This window comes from Pimephales promelas, chromosome 2 (assembly GCF_988280905.1).
Source record: "Pimephales promelas chromosome 2, fPimPro1.hap1.1, whole genome shotgun sequence".
NCBI classification, from domain to species: Eukaryota; Metazoa; Chordata; class Actinopteri; order Cypriniformes; family Leuciscidae; genus Pimephales; species Pimephales promelas.
In genome coordinates, this window is record NC_142770.1 from 13,897,814 (window position 1) to 13,924,223 (window position 26,410).

The following is a 26,410-nucleotide window of genomic DNA, read 5'->3' on the forward strand; positions in this document are numbered from 1 at the left end:
CTCCAATATCATACTCTAGAGTTAAGTGGGGTGGGGGTAAATTAAGCACGATCTGATGTGACGTCACATAACTGTGTTGCATTGTGGTCTACAAAGTGTTGCTGCGCTCACGTCATGTCGTAATTACCATAATTTCGAAGTGACAACACGTTACGTTCTCGGACTGTTAATAAAAAAATCTGCAGAGGTCAGGTAGCACGTGCTGAAATCTATGGTAATTACGAATGCACCATATATATATTGAGTAGACTCGCTCCCTCAGTCAAAACAGAGTGGATGTTCTGTCCAAATAAACTTCCCTTGCCTACTTGACAAGGTTGAAAACACTTCAAAATGGCAGCAGAGATTTCCCCCGAGGGCAAATTTCTTAGGAAAGTTTGTGAGTGTTTGTCTAAAAGTGGAGTTAAATGCAATCATTTTGCAACCATGCCAGTGTGACTAAAACATGTTGGAGGACTATGCACTATGTTGGCCACAAAATAGTCCAATCAAATCTGACAAAACACACAAGGCTTAAATAAGGCAAACATGATCGCACACAGGTGCCAGGAATCAGAACATACACTCACCAAAAGGATTATTAGGAACACCATACTAATACTGTGTTTGCCCCTCTTTCGCCTTCAGAACTGCCTTAATTCTACATTGCATTAATTCAACAAGGTGCTGAAAGCATTCTTTAGAAATGTTGGCCCATATTGACAGGATAGCATCTTGCAGTTGATGGAGATTGGTGGGATGCACATCCAGGGCACAAAGCTCCCATTCCACAACATCCCAAAGATGCTCTATTGGCTTGTGATCTGGTGACTGTGGGGGTCATTTTAGCACAGTGAACTCATTGTCATGTTCAAGAAACCAATTTGAAATGATTCAAACTTTGTGACATGGTGCATTATCCTGCTGGAAGTAGCCATCAGAGGATGGGTACATGGTGGCCATAAAGGGATGGACATGGTCAGAAACAATGCTCAGGTAGGCCGTGGCATTTAAACGATGCCTAATTGGTAAATGAAGAAAACATCCCCCACCATTACACCACCACCACCAGCCTGCACAGTGGTAACAAGGCATGATGGATCCATGTTCTCATTCTGTTTAAGCCAAATTCTGACTCTACCATCTGAATGTCTCAACAGAAATCGAGACTCATCAGACCATCTTATTTGTAGTGGAGTTGAGTGGTACCCGGTGGGGTCTTCTGCTGTTGTAGCCCATCCGCCTCAAGGTTGTGCGTGTTGTGGATCACAAATGTTTTGCTGCATACCTCGGTTGAAACGAGTGGTTATTTCAGTCAAAGTTGCTCTTCTATCAGCTTGAATCAGTCGGCCCATTCTTCTCTGACCTCTAGCATCAACAAGGCATTTTCGCCCACAGTGACAGGACTGCCACATACTGGATGTTTTTCCCTTTTCAAACCATTCTTTGTAAATCCTAGAAATGGTTGTGCGTGAAAATCCCAGTAACTGAGCAGATTGTGAAATACTCAGACCGGCCCGTCTGGCACCAACAACCATGCCACGCTCAAAATTGCTTAAATCACATTTCTTCCCCATTTTGACATTCAGTTTGGAGTTCAGGAGATTGTCTTGACCAGGACCACACCTCTAAATGCATTGAAGCAACTGCCATGTGATTGGTTTATTAGATAATTGCATTAATGAGAAATTGAACAGGTGTTCCTAATAATCCTTTAGGTGAGTGTAAGTCCAGGCAATGAATCATGGGAAATGCAGTTCATGATATGATCAAGGAGACAGGAGGTGTGCCCTCTGGTGGCTATCATTGCCACTCCATCTGACAGACGGGACAGTTGCTCACTATTGCTGTGTCTCATTTCGAAGGCTGCATCGGCTGCATACATCATTGAGGATGCTTCATTTCAGTAAACAGACCACTGCATTCCAAAGTCATTCAATTAATGCTTCACGATATAATGTTATGGTTCTGAAATTATTAATCTTGCAACATTATTTATACAACAATTATAATCACTGTAAATGCATCTGTGATTTACTCAGTTGCAGCTTCTGTCCCACCTCTGCAATGCAAGCATGGCTTGTGTTGATAGTGATTTCATTTGATTGGTAGCACAGCCCTATAGCCCATTATTATTCTATATGAATTTGATTAAATTTAAGAATCTGATATAAAAGATGACAGGTATACATTTGAAAGTTGAGTGATACAAACAGTGAAATGTCCTAGTGCTGTTAGAACACTGCTCAGATAATCAAATTAGCACCAGTGTGACACTGGACCAGTCAAAAATGTTAAATTAAATACAATGTCAGGGATTTCCACTTCCAGGAACCCTACACACATACACATTATCATCACACTATCCTCTATTCATAGGGCAATAAGGACACAGTGTCTTTTTGAAACAAAATTTACAATCTCAATCTCATGACCATTTAAATCTATAACACAAAACTAGAGGACACTTTTCCCACTGAAAATAGGCCACTAAACAAAAGCAATGAAAAGTCATACATATTCTTGTAAATCGAAGCACGTTTCGATTCAATGTCATTTAAAGCAGCTCAACACATCCAACACATTTGAATGGTTTTAGAAAGCTAAATCATTCTTGAATGCCTGAATCTACATCTTTATTGCATTGCATTTGGAGGGACTAGCAATTCCACAACTACAGCTCTCACAGCAGATATGCTTCACAAATAACAAGCTATACTCCAAAAAATATCCTCCTCATCCTGGAATTTAAATTATTTTTATACTATTACATTATATTAAGATTAAACTGAAACTAACAGCATGTTGACGTTTACATGGCACAAAGCAGCCAAATTTACTCCAAAGTAAAAGTATGTTTTGATTCGTCTTGCCTGAATAAATGCAAGCTGCCATCTTCCTTCAAGACCTTTCCAGGTCACTTCAGCTGAGATGTGTGTGTGTGAGATGTATATATGAAAATGAAATACATTGAATGGGACTATTCATAGGTCTTTGATGGCACCATGTGGCAACTGCTTGGAATAACAAAGCAGTAGTGCTATTTGAATTACAATTCTAGGTTGGTATAGATTCTCTGTTTAAAAATATAGGCCTACCAAAATCATTCTGACTATCTCAAGGACTTTGACTTACTTACCTGGTTCCCATGGCGATATGTGGACTATAGGCAATCTCGATATCTCACAACACAGCGAAAGGCCTGTTAAACCGGTTCTGCCTGCGAATACAAAAGACTGACATCCACAGAGCTCGAGAGAGGAGTGTCAAATACCTGTACAGCTATTCAAGAAATTAACACCACTTGTGACTTAGAACGTGTTTTGTATAATCTATAGCCTTATGTAGGCTATAATATTTAGCCTACTCGATCCTCTTGGGTCAGTCTCAGCAGCTACTATTCTATTCATTTTCTATAAGGGTTAATGCAGCTTTTAGGTTTATAGTCACTTAAAAACTTAGGAAGCTGTCCACTAAGACGGCATTTCTAGGAGATATGATGCCTAAAAATGCTGACTGGTGCACGCCTAGGGGGACGTTCACACCGGGCGCGTAAGTTTTTCGTCTATACGCATGCGTCAGTCTTGCGTCGCGTCTCGAGCGTTTTTCGTCAAGCGAAAAACTTTTGAAAAAGCACCTCGAGATCCTTCTATTCTGCTCCGTTGCACCGTTTAGAGCATTTAAACACAAGAACGCTTGCGTCTTTGCCTCAAACCGCTCTCTAAGTAGGCAGCTGGTTTAGGTTTTGAGACAGCGCATAGCCAATTCACAGAGTTCAAGAAGGACTTTCCTGAATTGCAGGTAGCGGTCTGAAGCCAGGGGGGAAATGATGTGAAGATAGATGCACAGATAAATCTGGATTTTTTTTTCCGGGGGGCGACCTCTGAGAAAACTTCTACAGGAGATAGAAGTTAGTTCAGATCCAGTTCGGCTCAGGGAGGAAAATGGATCGTGTTTCGTTTTACTGACCCCGTACAGGTGTGTCGACGAATGCAGGTAAGTGATTCAACGCATTTATAGTCTATTTAAGTAACCTATATTCTTTTTTTTCTTTAAAATAATAATAAAAGGTTCAGTGGCACTGCCAACCTGTAACGTTAATTATAAGTAGCCTATTAGGTTTCATCTTTTTCTTCTTAGGCTAAGTTCGAGATTGTATAATGTATTTCTTTAAAATGGATTTTTAAAACAATATCACAATTAAGAGCTGATTTGCCCCAGAATAGCATTAATACATAGCCTATTCGTTGGAATAGAATTGTACACATTTAAGGCTAGGCTACACTAATGATGGAAGTTCAGCTCATTTCCGCGAATCGGTTCTTTCGAGCAGTGAATAAAACGATTAAGTGTTTATTTTATGTCACAACACTATTACCTCAGTCTCTAGCATATTTCAAGCTCGGGTAGCCTAGTTCAGTTTGTTACAGCCAACATGGCTCTTAAAAACAAAGTAGCATACAGTGGCGTAAGTGGTGGGACAAGACAAGTGTGTTGTTGTGTGTGTATGTGTGAGGGTGAGGGGGTTAATACAATGCTAGGCTAAATCATAAATCAGATGTAGGCCTACCTATCATACCAAAGTCCAGCAATCGATTTAAAATAGTACATTGTGTTTAATTTGTCGTTTAAGAACATCCAATATTGGTGCAAAGCATGTTCTTTAATGGTCCATTAGTTACATCAGTGTTGCAAGATGTTTCAAAGGTGGTGTGGGACTATTGACCCTAGCAAAAATTGGTGGGGACATGTCCCACCTGCAAATTACGCTTATGATGTACATAAATACCATTTGATATAATCAATTTCCTTTTTTTTTTAGCTACAAACATTTCTCCACTTAAATGTTACTTACTGAATTACAACTCCTTGAAGAACATCTGGGACTGACCGGTTTTGTGAACCAATTGATTCTTTTCGAAAGATTTGAATCTAAACAACCTCGCAATTATAACCTATACGTTCTACATTTCTTAATTCCCCATTTTCTTAAGAGCCATTATATTAAAAGGGTAACTGAAATCAAATGTGGTCTGCATAAAGTTTCATTCTGCCCTATAGGAGACATGGGGTGCTGTTGGAGATGGTGGTATACGACGTGCACCTGTTGCATGTCTGAAGATGAGAAGAGTGCCGTGGCCGTTCACAATGAAATCAAAAGAATCCTTGCTGACCAGAAGAAAAGAGAACGGAGAGAAATCAAAATACTTTTATTAGGTGAGATCTTTTTGCCTATTAAAATATATTTAACTATAGACACTGAAGAAATCACCCAAGGCGATAAGATCAGGTGAGTGTATCTGGTGTCATCTTAACTGTAAAGGGAGTAAACCATTATTTGGAAAATGCATGTTTATGCATGTTTTTTTTATTTTTTTATTTATTTAACCTTTATTTATGTTTTTTTTTAAAATTAAAATTAAAAGGTAATAAGGGTGTTGTAAAGAATATCACAGCATGTGTTGAGCCATCTACCCGGAGAAAGTTGTCAATAGCAACTTAGCAAGTCAACTTTACAAAAAAGCAACATTGTCTCGTGATATTTTGAGGGACACATTCTTGAAGAACATCAGAAGGACATGCCTGAAAAAAAAAAAATCTTGCTCATCGTAAAAATGATTTCCTTTCTGTCACTGCTCACGCTGATTTGATGACGTGATGTGTGATTGTTTGCCCGTCAAATATTTGCAGTTTGAGTTACCGATAACTTGTTAAATCTTATCTGCTCAAATTCATCAAACGAAAACAATAAGAGAGAAATGGTTGTAGACTTTACAGCAGAGAAAGTCTCCCGATGGTGAAGGCATCCAAACACGTCCAGCCACATGCTTTCTGACACGGCACGTCTCCGAATGTCAGTCTGAGATTCAAACATCTCACTTTGTTAACAGGCCAGATAACATTCTTTTGTGCATGAGAAAAGCCACATATGCTATCATCTGCACCTTGCATTCCTTTCGGTTCTCTATTGTCTGTCATGCAATGACCTGGTTTCAGAAGTAGTGTTTGACATCCCTTTTCTATTTCATGTAATATTGACTTAATTTTTTTAATTCGGCCTGACTTTATCTTGGGGTGTCTTTTAGATACTATGTACTATGTGTCAATGCACTTATTTTTTCATCTTGTATTGCAAAACACTTTTGCCACCATATAATGCATCGGTCGGGTTCTGAAAGTAATATCTCCATTTTCACCATAAGAAAATTGATTTTGAACGATAACTTGTGAACCTTTAAAGACAGACCTATTGTTCGCCACGAGGTTGTTAATCCATGGTATAAGCCGCCAGCCCCGCATTATTTCAGCTTATTTTTAAAATAAGAGTTTAACAGTGAAGAACTACATTACCCATGATGCAGTACAGAAAACTCCACCAATCAGAGAGTCGGAAAAAGCTAAATGCGCCAAAAAAGCTCTTTAGCTTTGCCCACTCTCCCATGAAGCATTGCGAATGGCATAATCGAGTCGGTCTCCTTACACTCTCAAAATATTTGATCCCCCTTCACATGGATCCAAGAAAACTACAAAAAAAAACTGTATTTTGCAGCCTGGCCAGTAGTTAGCGATGTCACTTTGTAAATAAACACTACACGGATATAGACTGAACGCTTAATGCACACGTGCATGACGTCAACGTTTTCACAAATGTATGTTTTTGTAGTTTACACTGAGACTATAACGGTATCGTTTTCAAAAACGTGTGCTTTGAAACCCATTTTCAAAAGTTTGTTTTTTTAGGCCCCCAAAACAGTTGTCGTATAAATGAACGGTCAAAACACATAAAAGGTTTTCCATTTTTAGTTGAAAACGTTGTCGTGTAAACGCCCCTTAATCAACATTTGTAAAGGAGTAGTTTTATCTCCATCATTTTTTATTTGATTCCACTGTTCGCAATGCTTCATGGGATTGTAGTTCTTTCCCTAAGTTAAATCCGTCAAATACACTGTCTTGAGCCTTTGTATTTTTGTCTGAATTTCAAATAATTTTTTGCTTCAAATCAAAGTTTGATTCACTTTGTTACTGGTTGGCTTGGTTCATGGCTTTTGACACTTTAATGGGGAACATTTTGGGGATAAGGGGTAATTCTGTAATTACAGAATTAATTACAGATGTAATTACATAAATCATGTACACAAATAAGTGCATTGTATCAAATGATTAGAGCCCGACCGATAAAGGATTTTGAAGGCCGATACCGATACAAATATTTGTTGGTTTTAAAATTCGATATTCCGATATATCGGACGATATTTTTTATTTATTTATTTTTTCAGAAACGCGCAACAAAACATTAACAGATTTCCCTAACATTATTTATTTGTAGTTATTTATGAGTTTTAACTAAAATAAAATGATAATGCATTTTAAAAAGAAACTTGTTTCTTTTGTCACAACAGAACAGACTGATGATAGTGGCATTAGCTAGCTTTGTGGTTAGCTAGTCTATGATGAGCCATAATTTAGCAATGGATGACGTCATACTGCAAATTGTAAAACATACGTTTTCAATATAACAGGCCTAGGAGAGATGATGCGTCTCATTGCTATAACTGTCACGCGCTATTAAAGAAATACTTCAGTCACATTGTCAAAAGTTAAAAGGACAGTCAGTCAACTACACGGTAGCAACGTAACGTAATTATTACTAGCTAATTTGTCATGGCTATTTGAGTTAAGAGAACTTATGGGGATGTTCTTTTAATTGTTATTCAAGCAATGTATGTCTCGTGACCAACTCAACGAGTGTTGCCAACAGGGACTCCAACACTCATGACATGGTTCAAGCGTGTTTCTTTCGTCCGTTTTAATTTTATTTTTGAAATATTCATTTATCGGTCATTATAACTGCCGATACCGATAGTTTGTAAAATGCCTAATATCGGCCTGCCGATCGGTCTGGCTCTACAAATGATTCAATCAAATGTGTGTACATAGTAGTTAAAGGCATTTTATATGAAGGAGGTCCTTTTATTCTTGTGGATTTCAGGCACTGGAGAAAGCGGGAAGACGACTTTTATTAAGCAGATGAGGATTATTCATGGCAAGGGCTTTTCGGAAGAAGATAGGCGTGGCTACACTAAAATGGTTTTCCAGAATATCTTCACAGCTATGAAGGCTCTGACAGTGGCGATGAACACCTTAAGGATTCCCTACTCCAACCCACAGAACGAGGTGAGTTGCCAAAGAAAATCTCTTAATTGTTTTTGAACCTCTCCCATTTGTAAAGTTGAAATGAACTGCACAATGTTCCTTGAGACGCCCACTGATGGCACAATTTGCACAAGCAAAAAAAAGTAATATACTGTAAAAAAACGAAATTCTTTAAAAAAAAAGTATAATAGTTATTATAATTATTATACAGTATTGGTATGTAAAGTATTAGTATTACTTAAATATTTTAATTATGTACATAAACCAATCAATCTATAATATATTAATACGATAAATATATATGATACTTACACTTATATTCATGTACAGTATATTGGATATTTATATATACATGAATGTATATATATATATATATATATATATATATATATACAATATAATTATGTATATTATGTACATTAAAATAAAAATTATGAAATTCTATAAAAATTATGTAAAATATTTATAAATCTAAAATGTATAAGCATTATAAGAATACTGTGTGTGTGTGTGTGTGTGTGTGTTTATTTATTAAAACCGAATGACTGTAAGATTCTTCTTTCAGACAAACCAGGATTACAAATTACAACCACACTATATTCTTATAAACAAGCCTCAATTGTTCCCATTTATATCCTTAGGTATATGGGCAACAGTTTCAGGGAGTGGAAGTATGTCAGATAACACATTTGGACAGAATGTATGTGGCAGCTATCCATAAACTTTGGGCTGACGATGGTATCAAGACCTGTTACGGTCGCCGTAGAGAGTATCAGCTTCTGGACTCGACAGAATAGTGAGTATCTCTATCAGAAATCCAACTCGGACAGGGTGATCAGGACCCTAACATGAAGTCTTATATCATTCTAAAGGGTTTGATTTTGAAATGATGACCAGTTGACTGTACATTAGCATGTTCATTACATTAAATTTTAATAAATAATATGGACATAAAATATTCATTTAAAAGCCAGCTGTCACATGTATGCTCTGTTTTGTTTAGTTTCTGTGTTTCTGTTTCCCTTGTTAGTACTTAATTAGTTAACACCGGTTTTGTTTGGAAACCCTGAGTTTCCTGTGTTTTTTTTATCTGGTATCGTCTAAGTTTAATGTGGTTGTGGTTGTTTATTCGCCCGTGTGTTCCCGGTTGGATTTATTAAATAATTTTGACTATTTGTGACAACAGCAGAGTACATATTTGTAAAACATATTGACCACAGAACGTGAAAAAGACATAATTATTACTATTATTATAATACTACTTAATACTTAATACTACTTAAGTTAATTAATAAAAAAAAACTATTTCACATACATTTATTAAATTGAATATGCATTACTATTTATTCAATCTTTACTAAATGCATTTTTACCTAGATTTTTAAAATTAGAATTATATTTACATTATTAATTATTTATTTTTTAATGTTTATTTATTTATTATTTTATTTATTAAATTCTATTATGATATTAATTAGTATTTATTAAATATTAAATAACCAACATTAGTAGAATTGCATTTATATAATTACATTCATATATTTCTAACATATAGATATATACAAATATTGGTATTGTATCAATAGTAACATGTTAATAATAAAATGTTACTATTAACAATAAATTTAACTGTTTAATTTAAAATTGTCTAATTAAAAAAAATCACTTTAATTTCCCTGTTAAACCAAGCAAGGAATTTTTGTGTCAAAAGCATATAATGTTGAAAAACCCCTGAAATAGTTTGTGCAGATCCAAATGGTACCATTGGAGGGCAATACAGCTATATCTTTAGACAAGCATGCAGGGCAAGCAAGTCAGTATTTCCCTCCATTCTCTTATGTTGACGATTGATGCTTTGATGCTTTTCAGTTCTCAGATTGTCATAATACATTTATTTTTTATTTTTTTTTGTTGTTAATGCCATTTACAGACCTGAAGCCTTTTAAATTAAGTCAGTGCTGCATATTGTTAAGCAAATTTCCTGTAAAGTGTATCAGGGCTTCTTGTTAATCGTTACCTAATCACTCCTTTACACAGTTCTGCGCGTCCTTCTCATTCTCTCCTCCTGCTTCCCCGATCCTGTTTTCAGTTCTACAAACCTAGCCATGATAAGAAACACAAACAAACCTGGATGTTTAATTAAACTACCGTTTAAAGCACAAACACCAATAAAGCAAAAGGCAAACATCGTGGCACTTTATCACACTCGCACAGTTCTGAAATGTAACACTCAAGTACAGTATGTTGAATTTATTATTATTTTTTTAGCTATATGACAAATTTGGAGCGTATTGCGGCGCCAGACTACATCCCAACAGCCCAGGACGTGCTGCGAGTCCGATTCCCCACCACAGGCATCAACGATTACACCTTCAGCGTGGAAAAGATAACCCTCAGGTACCGTAAGCATATTTCCCCCCGGTTTCACAGACAAGGCTTAAGCTAGTCCCAGACTAATGCATGTTTGAGCTGTTTTAAATGAAAGCAACTTGCACTGAGATATCTTAAAATATGTAAGTGACATTGTTTTGTCTCAAGATGCACACCAGTAATGTTTGTTTTTTTTCTTTCTCAGACACGTTTATAATCCTGGCTTAATCTAAACCCTGTCTGTGAAACCGGGCCTTCAAATATTTCAAATATTTACGTTTTTATTTTTCAAGTTATTTATTCATTTTAGTTTGAAATTTTTATGATTTAAAGTCACCATGAAATTGAAATGGACAATTCCTGGAAAAAAATTGAATATTGCGGTATTTATTATAATTGATTTATCCACGTAATTTGAGAGAGTGCGGGACAACATGTCACTCACATGAGATCGATCAATAGCAAACCACAACCATCCAATCAATTCCCGATGGACGAAATCAAGCCCCACCCAACGCTTTGTATTGTTCAAGAAGCCATTTCAATTTAAAAAAAGTCACAATAGGCAAACAAACATGGGCTAATTTTCATTTGTTGGTGAACTATCCATTTAAATCGTCAATGCCCTGCAGTTCCGTCTTAAACCTCTAGGGGTCACGAATCGCAGATAGGGAAACCCTGGTGTAATAAAAGTGTTGTACAGTAATAAGATTTACTTTTACTTTATGGCAACCACCTATAAAAAAACACATTAGCAATAGCAATGATTTGACAACCTTAGTGAACATTCTATAGCCTTGTTGTGGCAAGTTTCAGAAAATGTAAATTGCTTTGAAAAAGTTTTATAAACAAGACGCAAGTTGATTTCCTGATGCTGTCCAGACTATTTCGAGGTAGACTGGTTTGATATATGACAGCAAGGAAGTAATCAAATCAATAGGGGTTTACAGTTAGTGTTGAATGTTTTTGGTTTAAACAAGAACGTTTCAAGAATAAACAATAATCTCGATCTTACCACTTTTTTTTCCCCGAAGGATTGTAGATGTTGGTGGCCAGAAGTCAGAAAGGCGGAAGTGGATCCATTGCTTTGAGAATGTGACGTCGCTCATATTTTTAGCCTCCCTCAGTGAGTTTGACCAGGTGCTGGAGGAAAATAACATGGAAGTGAGCATCTCCCTCTTACTTCTCATACCAATCAATGGCTTTGATTAGCATATCTTGGGTCGGGTTCGCCTATGCAATGTTAATGTGCAAAACGCTCCAAATCTGTTTCAACTGCAGAAAGAGGTCAATAAAAAAGCTGAAGAACAATATGTCATGGCTTAATGTTATTTATCTCAGGAAAGCCATTTGATTACCATAGCATCTTAGTTAGCATGAAAAAATACCTATATAGAGGAGTATTTTGCTAGGTATATGCACTATATTACATATTATACTTTTACTCATATCATTAAAATGTATTATAATGTTATTATTATAAAATCCACATTATATTAATTTAAGTTGTTCAATTTAACCTTTAATAATAATGCCAGGTTGTTTGTTTAGAGCATTAGTTGATTTTTTTTTTTTTTTTTAGAAAAATTAACATGCAGCTGCTGTGCCTGATATTTATCCAAATGAATCAATGTTGAATCAAGATCGGAATCATAACGCACGCTTATGAATTAAAATTGTGACATTTTTGCCATCCACTAATAAAAACAGTAGCCTACCAGTTATTGTACCATGTAAACTTTGTGACATGTTGTCACTAAACTTAATACAATTCCAAATGTTTTGACAATCACAATACACAAGTTTGTTTTTTTAACACTCCTTCCTTGTATCAAGGAAGGGGTGTTAAAAAGTGTTAAAAAGTGTCAAATAACTAAAATTACTAAAACTGATGTTAAATAAAGCTAAATATAAAATGACAAAAAGTCTAAATCTTAAAATAAAATGATTTCTTTTTAATGAATATATTAATGAATTATATAATAGTATATAAATACTATAGTACTTACATTAACATTACTTTAGAATTATAAATAATACTAAAATGACACTTATCACTTATTAAAACTTAAACTTCTATTTCATGACAACTTAAAATTCAGTACAAGTAATACCAAGATGACCAACAGTAATGAGAATGACACATATATATATATATGCTCTGAACACTTCTTCTCTCCGGCTCCAGAACCGTATGAAAGAGAGCTTGTCGCTCTTCTACACCACCATCCACTCGCCGTGGTTCGCCAACGCCTCCATCATCCTCTTCCTAAACAAGATGGACATCCTGGAAGAGAAGATTAAGACGTCTGACTTAAAAACTTACTTCCCTGGCTTTGAAGGTATGGAAAGAAGGGTTTGCGCACTAACAACTTAAATAGTAAATAGGCACTGACCTGACCTGCCCCTTAGGATGGGAGTTTGTACGAAACATAATTGATAGAGCCGTTGGAACAGGTTTTGCTTCACAGAAGATGGGTAGGACAGATATAGTTCCTTATAAAAGTGCTAATATGGAGCACTATTTGTGGAAATGGCCCCAGTTTGATCACTTTAGGTCTCTTGGCCTCTACCCCTGTTACCAACAGCAACTAAAAAATAGCAAATTCTGTGCATTTACACAGGCAGAAAGAGCGGCAAACAGACTCTTGATAGTGGTAATTCCATCTTTGAGATTTAAAGATAGACAGCATAGTTGTTATGGTTATATTTATAGAGACAGGACGCCTAAAAACAAATAATTCTGTCATGATTTACCTTATATACACTTGTATTTATTATAAAATTAAATATATTACTATATTATCATTATATTATCATAATTCAAATAAAATTTAAATAATATAAAAATAAAGTAAATTCAGGACAACAAAATACCAACATTTTACAAATATAATGTAAATAACAATATTTTTTTTCAATTGTATTAACGAGAAGTGAATTGATTTGTAATGAAAATGTCACAATTAACAACTATTTTTAATTCATACTTTTACTCGGCAAGAACAATAAATTGAAGTGACAGTATGGACAAAAGTTGTTACAAAAGTCTTGTTACCTCAAGGGCATCCAAGATGTAGGTGTCTTTGTTTCCACAGTATTTTCAATTTTGATATTTTTAGGTCAAACCGTTCTTGTCTGTCAGTCATATAATGGAGGTCTATGGTCACCACCTCAAAGAGCATGCACAGAGAAGTCCTAATTAAACATGATTTAATGACTCGTAAATGTAAGTACACATTGATAGCCTAAGACACGAAACGAGCGGTTTGTGTGAGAAAACGAACAGTATTTATATAATTTTTACCTCTTGTAACCACAGCCACGTCCAAGTGATCTGAGGGCACGGAGCTTCGGTCTGCGCAAGTGCCGGAAAGCGTGTACGTCACTCATTATTTACACGGAGATTTCGGAAGTGTTACCTTTCACTGTGAAGATCTAAACATAATAGATATACATGAAATCGCAATGGAAGACGATTTCGATATATCAACAGACAACAGTAAATTTTTTTCACAACCATATTTAGACCGAAACGCCCGCGCCCTCAGATCACTTGGACGTGGCTGTGGTTACATGAGGTAAAAACTATATAAATACTGTTATAATACTCTATATAAAAACGAGTCATTAAATCATGTTTAATTTGGACTTCTCTGTGCACACTCTTTGAGGTGGTGACCATAGACCTCCATTATATGACTGACAGACAAGAACGGCTTGACCTAAAAATATAAATATTGAAAATACTGTGGAAACAAAGACACCTACATCTTGGATGCCCTTGAGGTGAGATAAAACATAAAAAATTCATTTCAAAGTCAACTATCCCTTTAATATATTTGGGGTGTAACTGCTCAAATTAACATTAAAAACACTGACACAGGACTATTAGGCTGCTGTCACTTTAAGACTGTTACACATGTGTTGTCTTTCTTGACTATTTACGTTCACTCAATGACCAGAACACTGATTTTGGGCTGTCCCAGACGAAAGATGACCAATCGTGGCGATTTCTGTGGTCATTGCTCCTAAACGGCGTACAGTGAGAGAGGTTCAAAGACAGACAGTCAGAAATTAGCATGATCATCTCAGTGTGTTTGCTGCTACGACCTACATCCACTGACTAGCCAACATTTGGAATGCAAAGTTGCATTCACTTTTCCATAGCCATTGCCACATTCATATCTTCCTCTTTCACTTCCTCCTCTTTTTTCAGAGCACATTAAAAACCACAATTGCCAAAGTGTGATTCATCAGGCTCTATTTGTTTACCACTAGTGCATGCTGATGACATTTTATCCCCCTATACTACATTTCCTTCGTAGTCTACGATTCAATGGGTGTCACCATCGTACGAGCACATCCCGTCAATATTTAAAAATTCGGGGAGTCGGCACGATTTTCACCAGCGTATAGCCTGTCCCCTATTGCCAAATCATACACAATAACGTCACAGGCTCGATTGATGGGACTATAGCTCAGTGGCTCAGTCTCTCTCTTTCTCTTTGTTTACTTTATGTGCACTGTGTATAATTATTTTATATATATATAAAAATACACACACATGCATGAATATTTAAGAAAAAAATATTATTTATATGTAAAATATTTATATTTACGTATATATAATATAAATTATATATAAATCTTTATACAGTATATACCTGAAAGTATTTCTTAAATATATACAAGCATGTGTGTGTATTTATATATATAAAATAATTATACATAGTGCACCCACATATATTATGTAAGCAAACTTTTATTTTATGCGATTATATGCGATTAATCACAGCCCTAATATATACATATATAAATGAAGAGTTCAGATGCAAAAGCCTCTAAATGCCATTTGAAATTTTCTTCTTTAATGATGATTTTTGTCAAGCTTGTATATTTAAGTTCAGTGATTTCACTTAAATGGCAATAATAATTACCTATTAATTGTTATTTAAGTGAAATTACTGAACTTAAATATACAAGTTTGACAAAAAATCATCATTAAAGAAGAAAATTTCAAATGGCATTCATATATCATATATATATATGAATATATATATATATATACACACACACTGTTTAATTTAATTTTTTGTTTTTAATATTATATAATTATTTATATAATATTATATTACAAATGTTATTTGTGTTATATAAATAAAAATACATCAAATATATTTTCACAATATTACTGATCAAATAAATGCAGAAATAATCAAATTATTTTTTGATCAAAGAAAAATCATACAGGGTCAGTATAAGATGACAGCATTTTCCATTTTTAATGAACTGCACCCTTAATACAAACGAACTTTAACCCTAAAAGGGTTAAATATTAATTTTCAAGCAGAAGCTCTTGACAATAGTGATTTTAAAAATGTTTGCCTAGTCAGATTCTCTCTCTCTCTCTGTCTGCTCACCTCATTAACCCCTTCCCCCCCTCTTCATTTCAATCACTTATAGCTTTTCATGCTCGTACTAACCCCTCCCCTCCTCTGTGGTTTGGTGCCACCCTCAGGCAAACAGCGGGATGCAAGAGACGCCAAGAACTACATCAGAGAGATGTATAAACAGAAGGCCGTGCATTCAGAGTCAAGGGAGTGCAAAAACATCTACCCTCACTTCACCTGCGCAACGGACACCAATAACATCCGGATGGTTTTCACAGACGTGAAAGACACGGTCCTCATCAAATCTTTGCAGGAGTACGGGGTGCTTTGAGCGGCCCAGTTTTTGCCAATCTAATAATGACTTTGGAGAGACGCACAAAGGATGGCTTGAATGAATTTTTCTTGTGCATCCCCTATAGTTTTCTTTGTCTTTCTCTCCATCTTTTCTTATATACCTACGTCTTGTTTGTCTCGCCATTTTGGTGGATAAAAACAGCATGTTCTTAAGGTATGACACACTTACCCCTCATTCCAACCCTGACAGTCTGCTTAAAGTGACATCACTCTGAAAGTATGAGGATTTACAGCTAAACGGCTGACAGATTTTCAATGAGTTCTGGTTTCGAGGGGGAGGAGGTGAAAAGAATTCAACACCGTAGCTGCCAGCTAGACTGACCTGATAATTGACTTTACTGAACACTTAAATAGACCAAGAGTCAGTGCACTGCTTTCTTAGTAATATTTCTACGGAGCCCCCCTAGTCCCACTTTGGCAAAAAAAAAAATTAATTATAACTATCTTGTGGCCTCAAGATAGTAACTCGTGGCCTCAAGATACTAATTTGTGGCCTCAAGATACTAATTCGTGGCCTCAAGATACTAACTCGTGGCCTCAAGATAGTATCTCGTGGCCTCAAGATAGTAACTCGTGGCCTCAAGATAGTAAATCGTGGCCTCTCAAAGATACTAATTTGTGGCCTCAAGATACTAACTCGTGGCCTCAAGATACTAACTGTTTCTATTTAGCCTATTTTCATAATCTAAAACTATTATATTATTTTAGAGCATTATAGTCTCTTCAAATGGAGCTTATACTGTTACTTTCCTGTCATGCAAGTTTAAGTTGTTATAAAATGTGTGACTGTTTATATGGGTTACACTCATTTTAAGGTGTCATTGTTGCAGTGTAATTAAACACAAGTACTGAGTAATATAGTAATATATGAACTATAGGGTTTGGTTCAGGGTTAGTTGCATGTAAATCCATAATTTATTGAAATAACTCACTGTAAAAGTGATTAGGTGACTTAACTTTTAAATGATTTAATTTAAATGATTTTTAAATTAACTTAAATTATTAACTTAATTAATTTAAATTAACCTTAAATTATTGCGTAAATTACTTAAGTTAAGTCAACTGATCACTTTTTACAGTAAGTACTTGTAACAAGGACTCTGTAAAATAAAGTTTTACCGTATGATGTATATAATATACTATAGATATACTAGAAGTTCTGCTGAAAGTTCTTAGTTGTGTATAAATAAATATAATAGTGTCTTTAAACAGAAAACCCTTTAATTAGTTAAACTTCACTGGAATATATGTATTTATTTAAAATGAATACATAGAAAACCCTACTAATTAGGTATGGTTAGCTGTTATTTCAGCATCTAAATGAATCCAATCAGTCCATCTGCTGTCATTAAAATTTGAAATAATTTCTAATAATTTGTGTGTTCACTGGGAATTGGTCAGGAAAGATGAAATTTGTTTTGCAATATGTTTATAATTAATGATAAATACAAGAAAAATGCTATGTCCTAAATTATTATAACAAAAACTGGAAATGCAATAAGTCTAATATATATGTTTATAATCATCACCAGCATTAAAATAGAAATGAGGCGTTTTCCATGAATAGGGTATTCAAAATATACTTTTTTTGTTCCTCAAATGGTTGAAGGAGGTGGTTGATCTATAAAATACTTATTGTGAACCTCAGATGTTAAAGAAAACGACATTTTACATTTTTATTGTCTATTCATTTTATATATAGTTTGCAATTTTTGCAACAATGTTGCCAAAATTTGACAACCCTGTTACCAATATTTAACTGTATTCTGGACAAATGTGGGCAAAATAGTTTTGATTTATTTAAAAAAAAAAAAAAAACTTCCCTTGATCTGAGCGATACAAGACTTGGCTACTTTTCCTAAGTTTGCCTCCTGAACACACACAATTTTTTTTGACTCAATTCTACAATGTTAAGTGGGTGAAAAAAAACTCCTTAATCTTGTATTTGGGTCAAAAATGGGCACCCATAGAAATGAATGAGAAAAACTAATTTAGAGCATTCTAAAATAAGCCAAAATAAGACACCAGGTGACAGCAAAGTCACTTCATCTTTAGGTTTTAGCTCTAAGAACTTATTGGAATGAAATTTTAATGTAGTTAAAAAAATAAAAACATAAAAATAAGCATAATTTACATAGAAAGGTAAATAAATTCAAAAATACCCCCAAAATAAAAAAAATAACACCATAAATGAATAGACAAAACTTTATGGAAGACAGTGATATAACATTTATAATAAATAAAAATTAGGATCACACCTGAGTCCTGAGTAGCCCACATTTGTCCACAATTACAGGATTAAGGGCTATAAAGGGAGTACGGTTTGAGGGCTACATTGTGTCTGAAAACTATTTGAATACACTTTGTCGCTGCAATTTCATACTAATAAGCATGAAATAAACATCAAATTTGAAGCTGAAAAAAGAATGTGTAACAGGATTGCACTAAATGCCTAAATGAAGCGGTTACATAGCTACATTTTAGATACTGATCAACACATTTCCCATGAATCAAATTTTTGCAAAAAACATGGGTAACAGTTTTGTGCTTGATGATTGAAGTCAACACTGCAATTTGTATTAAAATTTTGGAAATTGAAAAATTAACACTTGATAATTCACTTGTCTTCTCTGCATGCTGTAAAAAAGACTGTAAAAACAAGGGGTGCCTGTGTTACAGTGTAATTATGTATTTTATATAGAATAAGGGTTTAGTTGCATGTAAGTATGCATGATTTAAAGTAATTATAGTAACATGTAAAAGGTCATATTAAAATAAAATGTTACCAAAAGTAGTTTGACATTAATAATTCTCCAAAAAAGTCTTTAAGTGTACCATATACATGGAAACTGCCTTTAACTTTAACAACATTTTACTGGTTTTCAAAGGTGACATTTTGAATATTTTGTTTGTTCTTTAACTTTTTTTCAAATCCAAATTTCGGTTGAATTTTATTTCTCTTTTCCTTGTCTTTTTTATCTCAATGTTTTCCAACTCCACCCTATTATGATGCCAGGCCAAAAGGAAAACAAGGATGAAGTGATGGTCTACATCAGTGAACTGTACCTTAAAGAAGCTTCGAGCCGTGAAACACGATACCGGAAACAAATTTACAAACACTTTACCTGTGCAACCGACACTGACAACATCCGCAAAGTCTTCTATGATGTCAGGAAAACGGTCCTCATCAAGGAATTGCAGTCTTACGGTATGCTTTAAGATACTGAGGGGCTTCATCTGAACTGCTTCCTGGAAAGACAATTTGTGGTAAATTGTGAAGCTCACCAAATAAGTTATAACAGGGTTGAATGGATGTGCCTTGTAAATACAGCTACTTTGAACTCTACGGACTGATTCATTGGAGCTGCATTCAGAAATCGTTTCATTTTTTGTACAATTAAAAGCAAAATTGGACTTTTTGACTCTACACTGAAATAAATTTGCATATTCTGTTGAAAAAGAATATCACAATAATCAATACTGGTCATGCTTATAAGACAAGGATTTCAAGAAATGGACAAAATGTCCCCTTGTTATGGTATAATGTAAGATTGTCACTGCAATTTATACGCTGCAAGTCTATTTGAATAAAGCGGTTCGCTAAATAACAATTAATCAAGTACTCCACGTATTTATTCCATTCCAGTTTTTAAAATGACTACAAAACAACAGAAAGAAACACCTGTATTAATGCGGAAAGTATCTGTGTGGTCTGTTTCAGTCATAACCCACTCAAGCTTGAGGATATTCACGCTTGTTTCACTTTCTCCTTTTCTCCTCTAAACTTCCAGAGCCATAACCTATATTTGCTGAATCTATCCAAGTGCTCTCTAAGCAATCTACCATAGACATATACACTAGACCTCACCTTGAGGTTCTAAGCATGCGTCAAAACCGCCGCCATCTTGGAACAGGGGTCTTGTCATAGGAAGTAGCTAGGTAACGCTGCTATCTCTGCCTTTACTTCGAATTCATTGATGGTGGCGGACTTTTGTGCAGCGTATGATGTTTACGGATGAAATCTGAACTAGGAAGAATGTTTAAAAAAAAAAAATGTTTCTTTCTGGACTCAATGATAAATACATGTCTGACCGTTGGAACAAATAAAAAAAAAAACAAGAAAAATCGCATTTATGATGATTTATGGTGATTTTATTTCCATTAGACCTGTACCTACTAAATTGATGCATTAAAGTGGAGGGGCTCCCCTGTTTCAAGATGGCGGCTCTATTGACGCATTCGTTCCAATGAACTGCCGTAGCCAAGGTGAGGTCTAGTGTATATGTCTATGGCAATCTACAAGCTCTTTTCTATGAGTTTTAGACAGAGAACAGTAATAACAGGGTAGTTTGTTGGCCTTTAACTGGAAAAAAAACATCACGCCAAATTTCACCTCTTCTCCTTCCCTCTATTTATTTGATGAAGGGGTGAAAGTAGCCAAGTTGAGCGCACTGGGTGGTTTGATACTCATTACTATAGAGTCCACTTCCCACACTTGTACAGGCCCTTTGTGACCCGAGTGAGAAAAGAGCCTCTAATTGCTTATAATTTTAGTATGATGCAGAGCACAATCACATGCAGACCTTTTAGAAGGTGTTTGAAAACAGACACTCTCACTTGCTGTGATTCACTACTCTCTATTTGTCTAATATGAATATCTAATAAACATAAGAGAATTTTGTCATTCTAAAAGTCATGAACATCGTCATTTTGAGCATATCTCAAATTATGTACTTGTATTTAATAGCATTATGTAGTGCAAATAACAACGCTAGAAATAGATTCCTATTTAGCCCTATGTTGGCTTTTATCTTACTAACCTGCTAAATCATGCTAGCAACATGTTTAAACATGCTAGCAATCAGTGCTCAATAATTCTGAAACATGCCAGCAACGTGTTAAATCATGGTAGCAACATGCTAAAACATGTTAGCAGTGTGCTAATTCATGCTAGTAACATGCTAGCAATGTGTTAAATCAGACTAGTAGTAGAAAAACATGCTGAATTATGCTAGCAACACCATAAAACATGTTATCTATGTGCTAAATTAACTAGAAACATCCTAGCAGTGTGTTAATTCATGCTAGAACATTTTAAAACATGTCAATAACATGTTAAATCATATCTGCTAATTCATGTTAGAAACTGCCTGCAGCAAGCTAAAACATGTTAGCAATGTGCTAGAACATGTCAACAAAACTTATTTGAGTAAACCTTTATTTCAAGCTTTAAGTTATTTTAAACTTTCAGACAAGCCAACATCAAAGTGTCATCAAACTTAACGCATCTAGTCTTATAGCTAGGCTATTTTATCTGCCCTAAATAGACAAACTATTGAATAATTGATTCATACAGAACATGAATTTACAAGACATGAATGATAGAGCATTGAAGGATGTGCAATTTAACAAAATGAATAAAATAAATATATATATTTTTTTTAAATAAAAGTAATTTTCTACAAAATAAAATCAAATAACGATGCAGATTTGAGGAACTTTTGCTTGGTGAATCACGAATGTCAGTTTCAGTGCTCAGTTTCATTTCCCTGTGGGTTGCAATCACTTTGAGACCTCTAAAGAAAATGCCACAGATTGGAAATGCTCAGTGTCATTTTTGTAATGAGCCGCCCCATACACTGCACAGCTCATCAGGAAATGCATTTCAAGGCCTGCTGACAATCACCCTAACTAAGCTGTTCAAGCTCACATCAAGAATCTAGATCTGTCCTAAAACCCCAGACCCAATTTAAAGCCGCAGGGCGCAGTTTTTCCTGTCGCCGTCTCTGTTCGAATTCTGCAATTGCAGTCATTCACAGAATTATCAACTTTACGCGAGTTGTGCCTCGACGCGAGTTGTGCCTTTTATTGCTGCTGCTGCTGTAATTGATTGTTGCTGCTAATTTTATTTCTGCTGTTGTAGATCATTGCTGCTGCTGTAGATTATTGCTGATGCTGTAGAATAATAAAACCTGTTCAAATTAACAGGTTTTATCATTATTCAAATAAAACCTGTATATAAAACCTGTTACCTATTATAAAAATAAAATAAAACCTGTTATATTGAACTATACTTGTCTGATTCTGTCTATACTGCGACAATATTATTGCTGATGCTTTTTATTTCTGCTGTTGTAGATAATTGCTTCTGCTTTCATCAGATGTTTATCATGGTAAATGTTCAGTAATTTATACCAAAGTACCATAGCCATGATGAGCCATTATGTGTAAAGCCTAATAATAGGCATATTCGCAGACATGGTTTACCTACCCACGCGCACTAATAGACAGCGCGACGGAAACGCGCACTGAAGTGCGTCTTGATGTGTGATCCGGTGGCACTGGTGACTGTCATTCTCCGTTAGTTGAGCTGACACTCTCCCCGCTGGGCACCTCGTGTGTGCGTGTGTATCAGCTCCCTACAAGCGACAGCCGTGGCACAGCCAGCCTCACTGGCCCTGTCAGAGCTCAGGACGCCTCGTTAGATCTGCTTGCCACTCTGACAAACTCTGCTGCCCTTCTCCATTGCCTGTGATCAGGGTAGATGCGATAATAGTCTAAATTTAACAGTGTGGCTTGCAAAAGAGAACATCTGACATAATTTAAATCACAGTGGTTTTCCAAACCTGAACATTCTTTCTTTAGTTGAACATAAAAGAAAATGTTCAGCAGAATGTCCAAGCTGCACTTTTCGTTACAGTGAAGATGACAAAAAGCACATCAAAAATACCATAACATTTATATTTCATGTCTTTTGAAGCAAAGCAAAAAGTGTTTTCTTTGCGTTTTTGTGTAGTGTTTGACAAAATTTTGAAATTTCAAAACAATCCGTTCACACGGCTCTGCAAAAAAATGGCTAAAAATGCTATATTATTAATGCCAAGCCAGTGGTTGGCGATGTCACTTTGTAAAGTAATATTACACGCATATAGACTGACTGCACCATTTTGATGAATTTGCGTTTTTGTTGTTTACTCAGACACGATATTGCAAATATTTTCAAAAACTTGCACACTGAAACACGTTTTTTTAAAAGTTTGCATTTTCAGGACCCCAAAACGCTGTCGTCGTGTAAAATGGCTAAAACGCATAAAAGTTTTCTGTTTTTACTTACTTTTAAAATGGTGTTGTGTAAATGGCCCTTTAGCGTCACGTGAGGTTGAAGCAGACGAGGTAGTAGGATCTATTTGCAAATTGACTTTATTTACACCACTCAGACTACACAAAACAGACTCAGGAATCAGGAACAGAAGAACCAGCAACCAACATTAAGGACCCACAAAGACTGAACTAGACAAACAGGCTTAAATAAAAGGGTAAACGAGCGAACAAGATATCAAGAGGGTGTGGCTAATAGGAAACACCCGTCACAGACTAATAAACATAACGGGGAGCTGCTAAAAATGATACACGACAGAAACACAAACTAGACCGTGACAATCATGAAACCAGACAGAAACACAGACTAGCATTTTGACATAACCTCCCACTTAAAGAGCGGATACCAGACGCTCTTCAGAATATAGTCGAGGGTGGTTGTGAAACGGAGATGTTCTTGGGGGAGGTGCGAGGGACAGGTCAATGGAGCAAACTTCGCGGGCGGCCAGAGCGGAGCATGCCGTATATACAACCAGGGCTCAGGTTTGACGGGCACGACGTGAAAAAACTCGTGCACGACATGAAGAGACTCAGACTCGTTGGGCGCGACGTGAAGAGACTCAGACTCGTTGGGCGCGACGTGAAGAGACTCAGACTCGTTGGGCGCGACGTGAAGAGACTCAGGCTCAACGGGCACGACGTGAAGAGACGCAGGCTCGACGGGCACGACATGAAGAGGCTCAGGCTCAACGGGCACGACGTGAAGAGACTCGGGATCGGCAGGTACGAATTGGCAGGCATGACGTGAAGAGACTCAGGCTCGGCAGGCACGAAGTGAAGAGACTCGGGATCGGCAGGCACGACGTGAACAGACTCAGGCGCGACGGGCACGACGTGAAGAGACTCAGGCTCGGCAGGCACGAAGTGAAGAGACTCGGGCTCAGCAGGCAAGAAGTGAAGAGACTCGGGATCGGCAGGTACGAAGTGAAGAGACTCAGGCTCGACAGGCGCGACGTGAAGAGACTCAGGCTCGGAAGGCATGACATGAACATTCTCAAGTGCGGCAGGCACGGTGTGTACAGTTTTAGGATCACTGGCCCTGATGTTCTTCTGGACCAACTAAGGAATGCCCACCATGACATGCTCAGGAACCGCCAAAACATGTCCTTTAAGTCTGTGTCCTTAAAGTTCACCCCATGGCAAAACTCAAAAAAATCTCTCACATAATCCTCCATCAGGCGTTTATCTTGGCGGAGGTGAAAGTGACAATCTGCAAAAACTGTAAATCCCCAAGCCAAGTCATTTTTAGACTGTGCTTGCACCAGGTTTTATTAATCTCAGAGTTACTTTGGTGCCTATTTAAGAATCTCAGACGGTTATTATGTGACATTTAGAAAGGTTTATTCATCTGCTGCATGAGATTGATTAATATGGCAGGTTTGTGTGAACGTGGGTTAGACAGAAGATTTCCAATCTCATTTGAAAAAAATGTGTTTAACCAAAGCTTTCTTTATTTATTGAGCAAAACATAACATTATAAACCAAGTATGATAGCTCACCAAAAATGTAATTAATAAAATACCTAGCATCCTGTGGCCAAGCCGCTGGAGTTCAGGTAGCTTTAGAGTGTGACTTTGCAGAGATGCTGTCGCATTAGCTGCATGGGCGGCCATGGTGTCACTGTGGCGCGGACTGCATTTGCTGATAAGACTCTGCCAAATCCGTCCTGCCACACACACACACACACCTACAGGAAGGAACAAGCAATTTAGGAGAAGAAATAAACTGACTAGAGCCGGCTTTTAAGGTTCCTCTGTGAATTTATCAAACAGTTTCTGACATCACTGATGTTTGGAAAGTGTTTTCCACTTCAGCTAGCAATGTTCTGACTACCTACTGTATGCAAAATAATATCATTATTCGACTGGTTGACATTGTTGTCCAAAGTGAACTGCAAAACAAACAAATATTTATGGAATCAATACTATTGCTCATACTTGGGGCCATATGATGTCTGCGATGTGAAAAACATGGCCGGAATCTTGAAATCCAGTCATAAAAATGTTTTAATAAATAAAAAAATGCGTCTGTACACTTAATTCAATTGTGATATGGACTAGTGTCAGTGAAAATTAAACCACAAAAAGACTATTTAAATATGAAGTCTGCATGTCTTCACTACAGCACGCCAACATAAAAGTTGAGTTTAATTTGAAGAAATGATGACAACAATATTACTATTGTAGAGTAAATATACTTTTCAATGTAATAATAACAATAATAATAGTTTCATAAAACATCATTTTTTAAGAAATATCACAAAGTTTCATCCATGTATTACACCTTGGTACTTTTTTTTACAAAAAAATGAAAGGAATTTATTCCATATTAAGATAAATTATATCACCCCAGTTTTTGACGTGTTTTATAAAATCATAAAACACAGAATAACAAAAAATGTTAACAAACATTAAGAAAAAGAAAAGTAATAATATTGTTAATAGTTTAATAAATTATTAAATCGTTAAAGTTGTAGCAATTCAATTGATTAGACATTACTAAAAATTTAATTAAATTATTTAAAAAAAAATCCAGAAAATTTTAAACAGAAAAAAATAATAATTTTGGAATTAATAAAACAGAGTTTTCATATGGCCCCACAAACTAAAGTGTTAAATTTCTCAAATCAGTTTCACTTGGTTGACTTTGTCTGTCCTAACAACCACCCTGAGCCCCTAGCAACCACCAAGAATACCCTTGCAATCACATTTTCACACTGGCAAGTCCCACTCAAATTCACATATTCTCATCGTGAAATTCTAAAAATCTAGTTTCTACTCTATTTGTCTTCATTTAAGACCCAATCTGTCTGTTCTGCTCTCGCTGGAACACACACAGAGACGCAAATGCATCTGTTTTGAGGCCATTAATTAGATTCAACCAAAACAGCTCAGGGCTTTTAGATTATAAATGCTGAGAAACACCAAACACAAAATGTTCCCAATTAAAATGAAGATGAATGGCAGGGCATGTCCTCCTGTTGAGCCTCTGTGTCTAAATTA

At 35.9% G+C, this 26,410-nt stretch overlaps 1 protein-coding gene and 2 long non-coding RNA genes across 5 annotated transcripts; 1 reads left to right on the forward strand and 2 right to left on the reverse strand.

The window, feature by feature from the left end:
- Positions 1-171: 171 nt before the first annotated feature.
- LOC120495415 (uncharacterized) lies at positions 172-11,640 on the reverse strand. 2 transcript variants are annotated; one of them, XR_005626048.2, is made up of 3 exons: positions 11,519-11,640; positions 10,151-10,232; positions 172-3,199 (listed from the first exon to the last, which is right to left on the reverse strand). It is a non-coding gene; the product is annotated as an uncharacterized LOC120495415 (long non-coding RNA). The 2 variants fall into 2 exon arrangements; XR_005626049.2 differs by lacking the exon at positions 172-3,199 and adding an exon at positions 5,191-5,562.
- On the forward strand, positions 5,046-19,865 carry LOC120495409 (guanine nucleotide-binding protein subunit alpha-14). Of its 2 annotated transcripts, none has more exons than XM_089116487.1 (7): positions 5,046-5,196; positions 7,970-8,154; positions 8,775-8,929; positions 10,402-10,530; positions 11,538-11,667; positions 12,692-12,845; positions 19,267-19,865. In XM_089116487.1, the coding sequence occupies exons 1-7, from the start codon at positions 5,046-5,048 to the stop codon at positions 19,467-19,469; spliced, it is 1,107 nt and encodes a 368-aa protein (XP_088972613.1). In that variant the 3' UTR covers positions 19,470-19,865. The 2 variants fall into 2 exon arrangements, with proteins under 2 accessions (XP_088972613.1, XP_088972611.1); XM_089116485.1 differs by lacking the exon at positions 19,267-19,865 and adding an exon at positions 16,025-18,881.
- LOC148995807 (uncharacterized) lies at positions 19,339-25,091 on the reverse strand. The gene is made up of 3 exons (XR_016145401.1): positions 24,931-25,091; positions 22,522-22,779; positions 19,339-19,499 (listed from the first exon to the last, which is right to left on the reverse strand). It is a non-coding gene; the product is annotated as an uncharacterized LOC148995807 (long non-coding RNA).
- Positions 25,092-26,410: the final 1,319 nt, after the last annotated feature.

What these genes read in the sequence shown, in the direction of transcription:
- LOC120495409 (XM_089116487.1), top strand. Translation starts at nt 5,046, where the DNA reads ATGGGGTGCTGTTGGAGATGGTGGTATACGACGTGCACCTGTTGCATG. An exon ending in AATCAAAATACTTTTATTAG is followed by an intron (nt 5,197 to 7,969) that starts GTGAGATCTTTT and finishes TGTGGATTTCAG; the next exon opens with GCACTGGAGAAAGCGGGAAG. An exon ending in TGGAGGAAAATAACATGGAA is followed by an intron (nt 11,668 to 12,691) that starts GTGAGCATCTCC and finishes CTCCGGCTCCAG; the next exon opens with AACCGTATGAAAGAGAGCTT.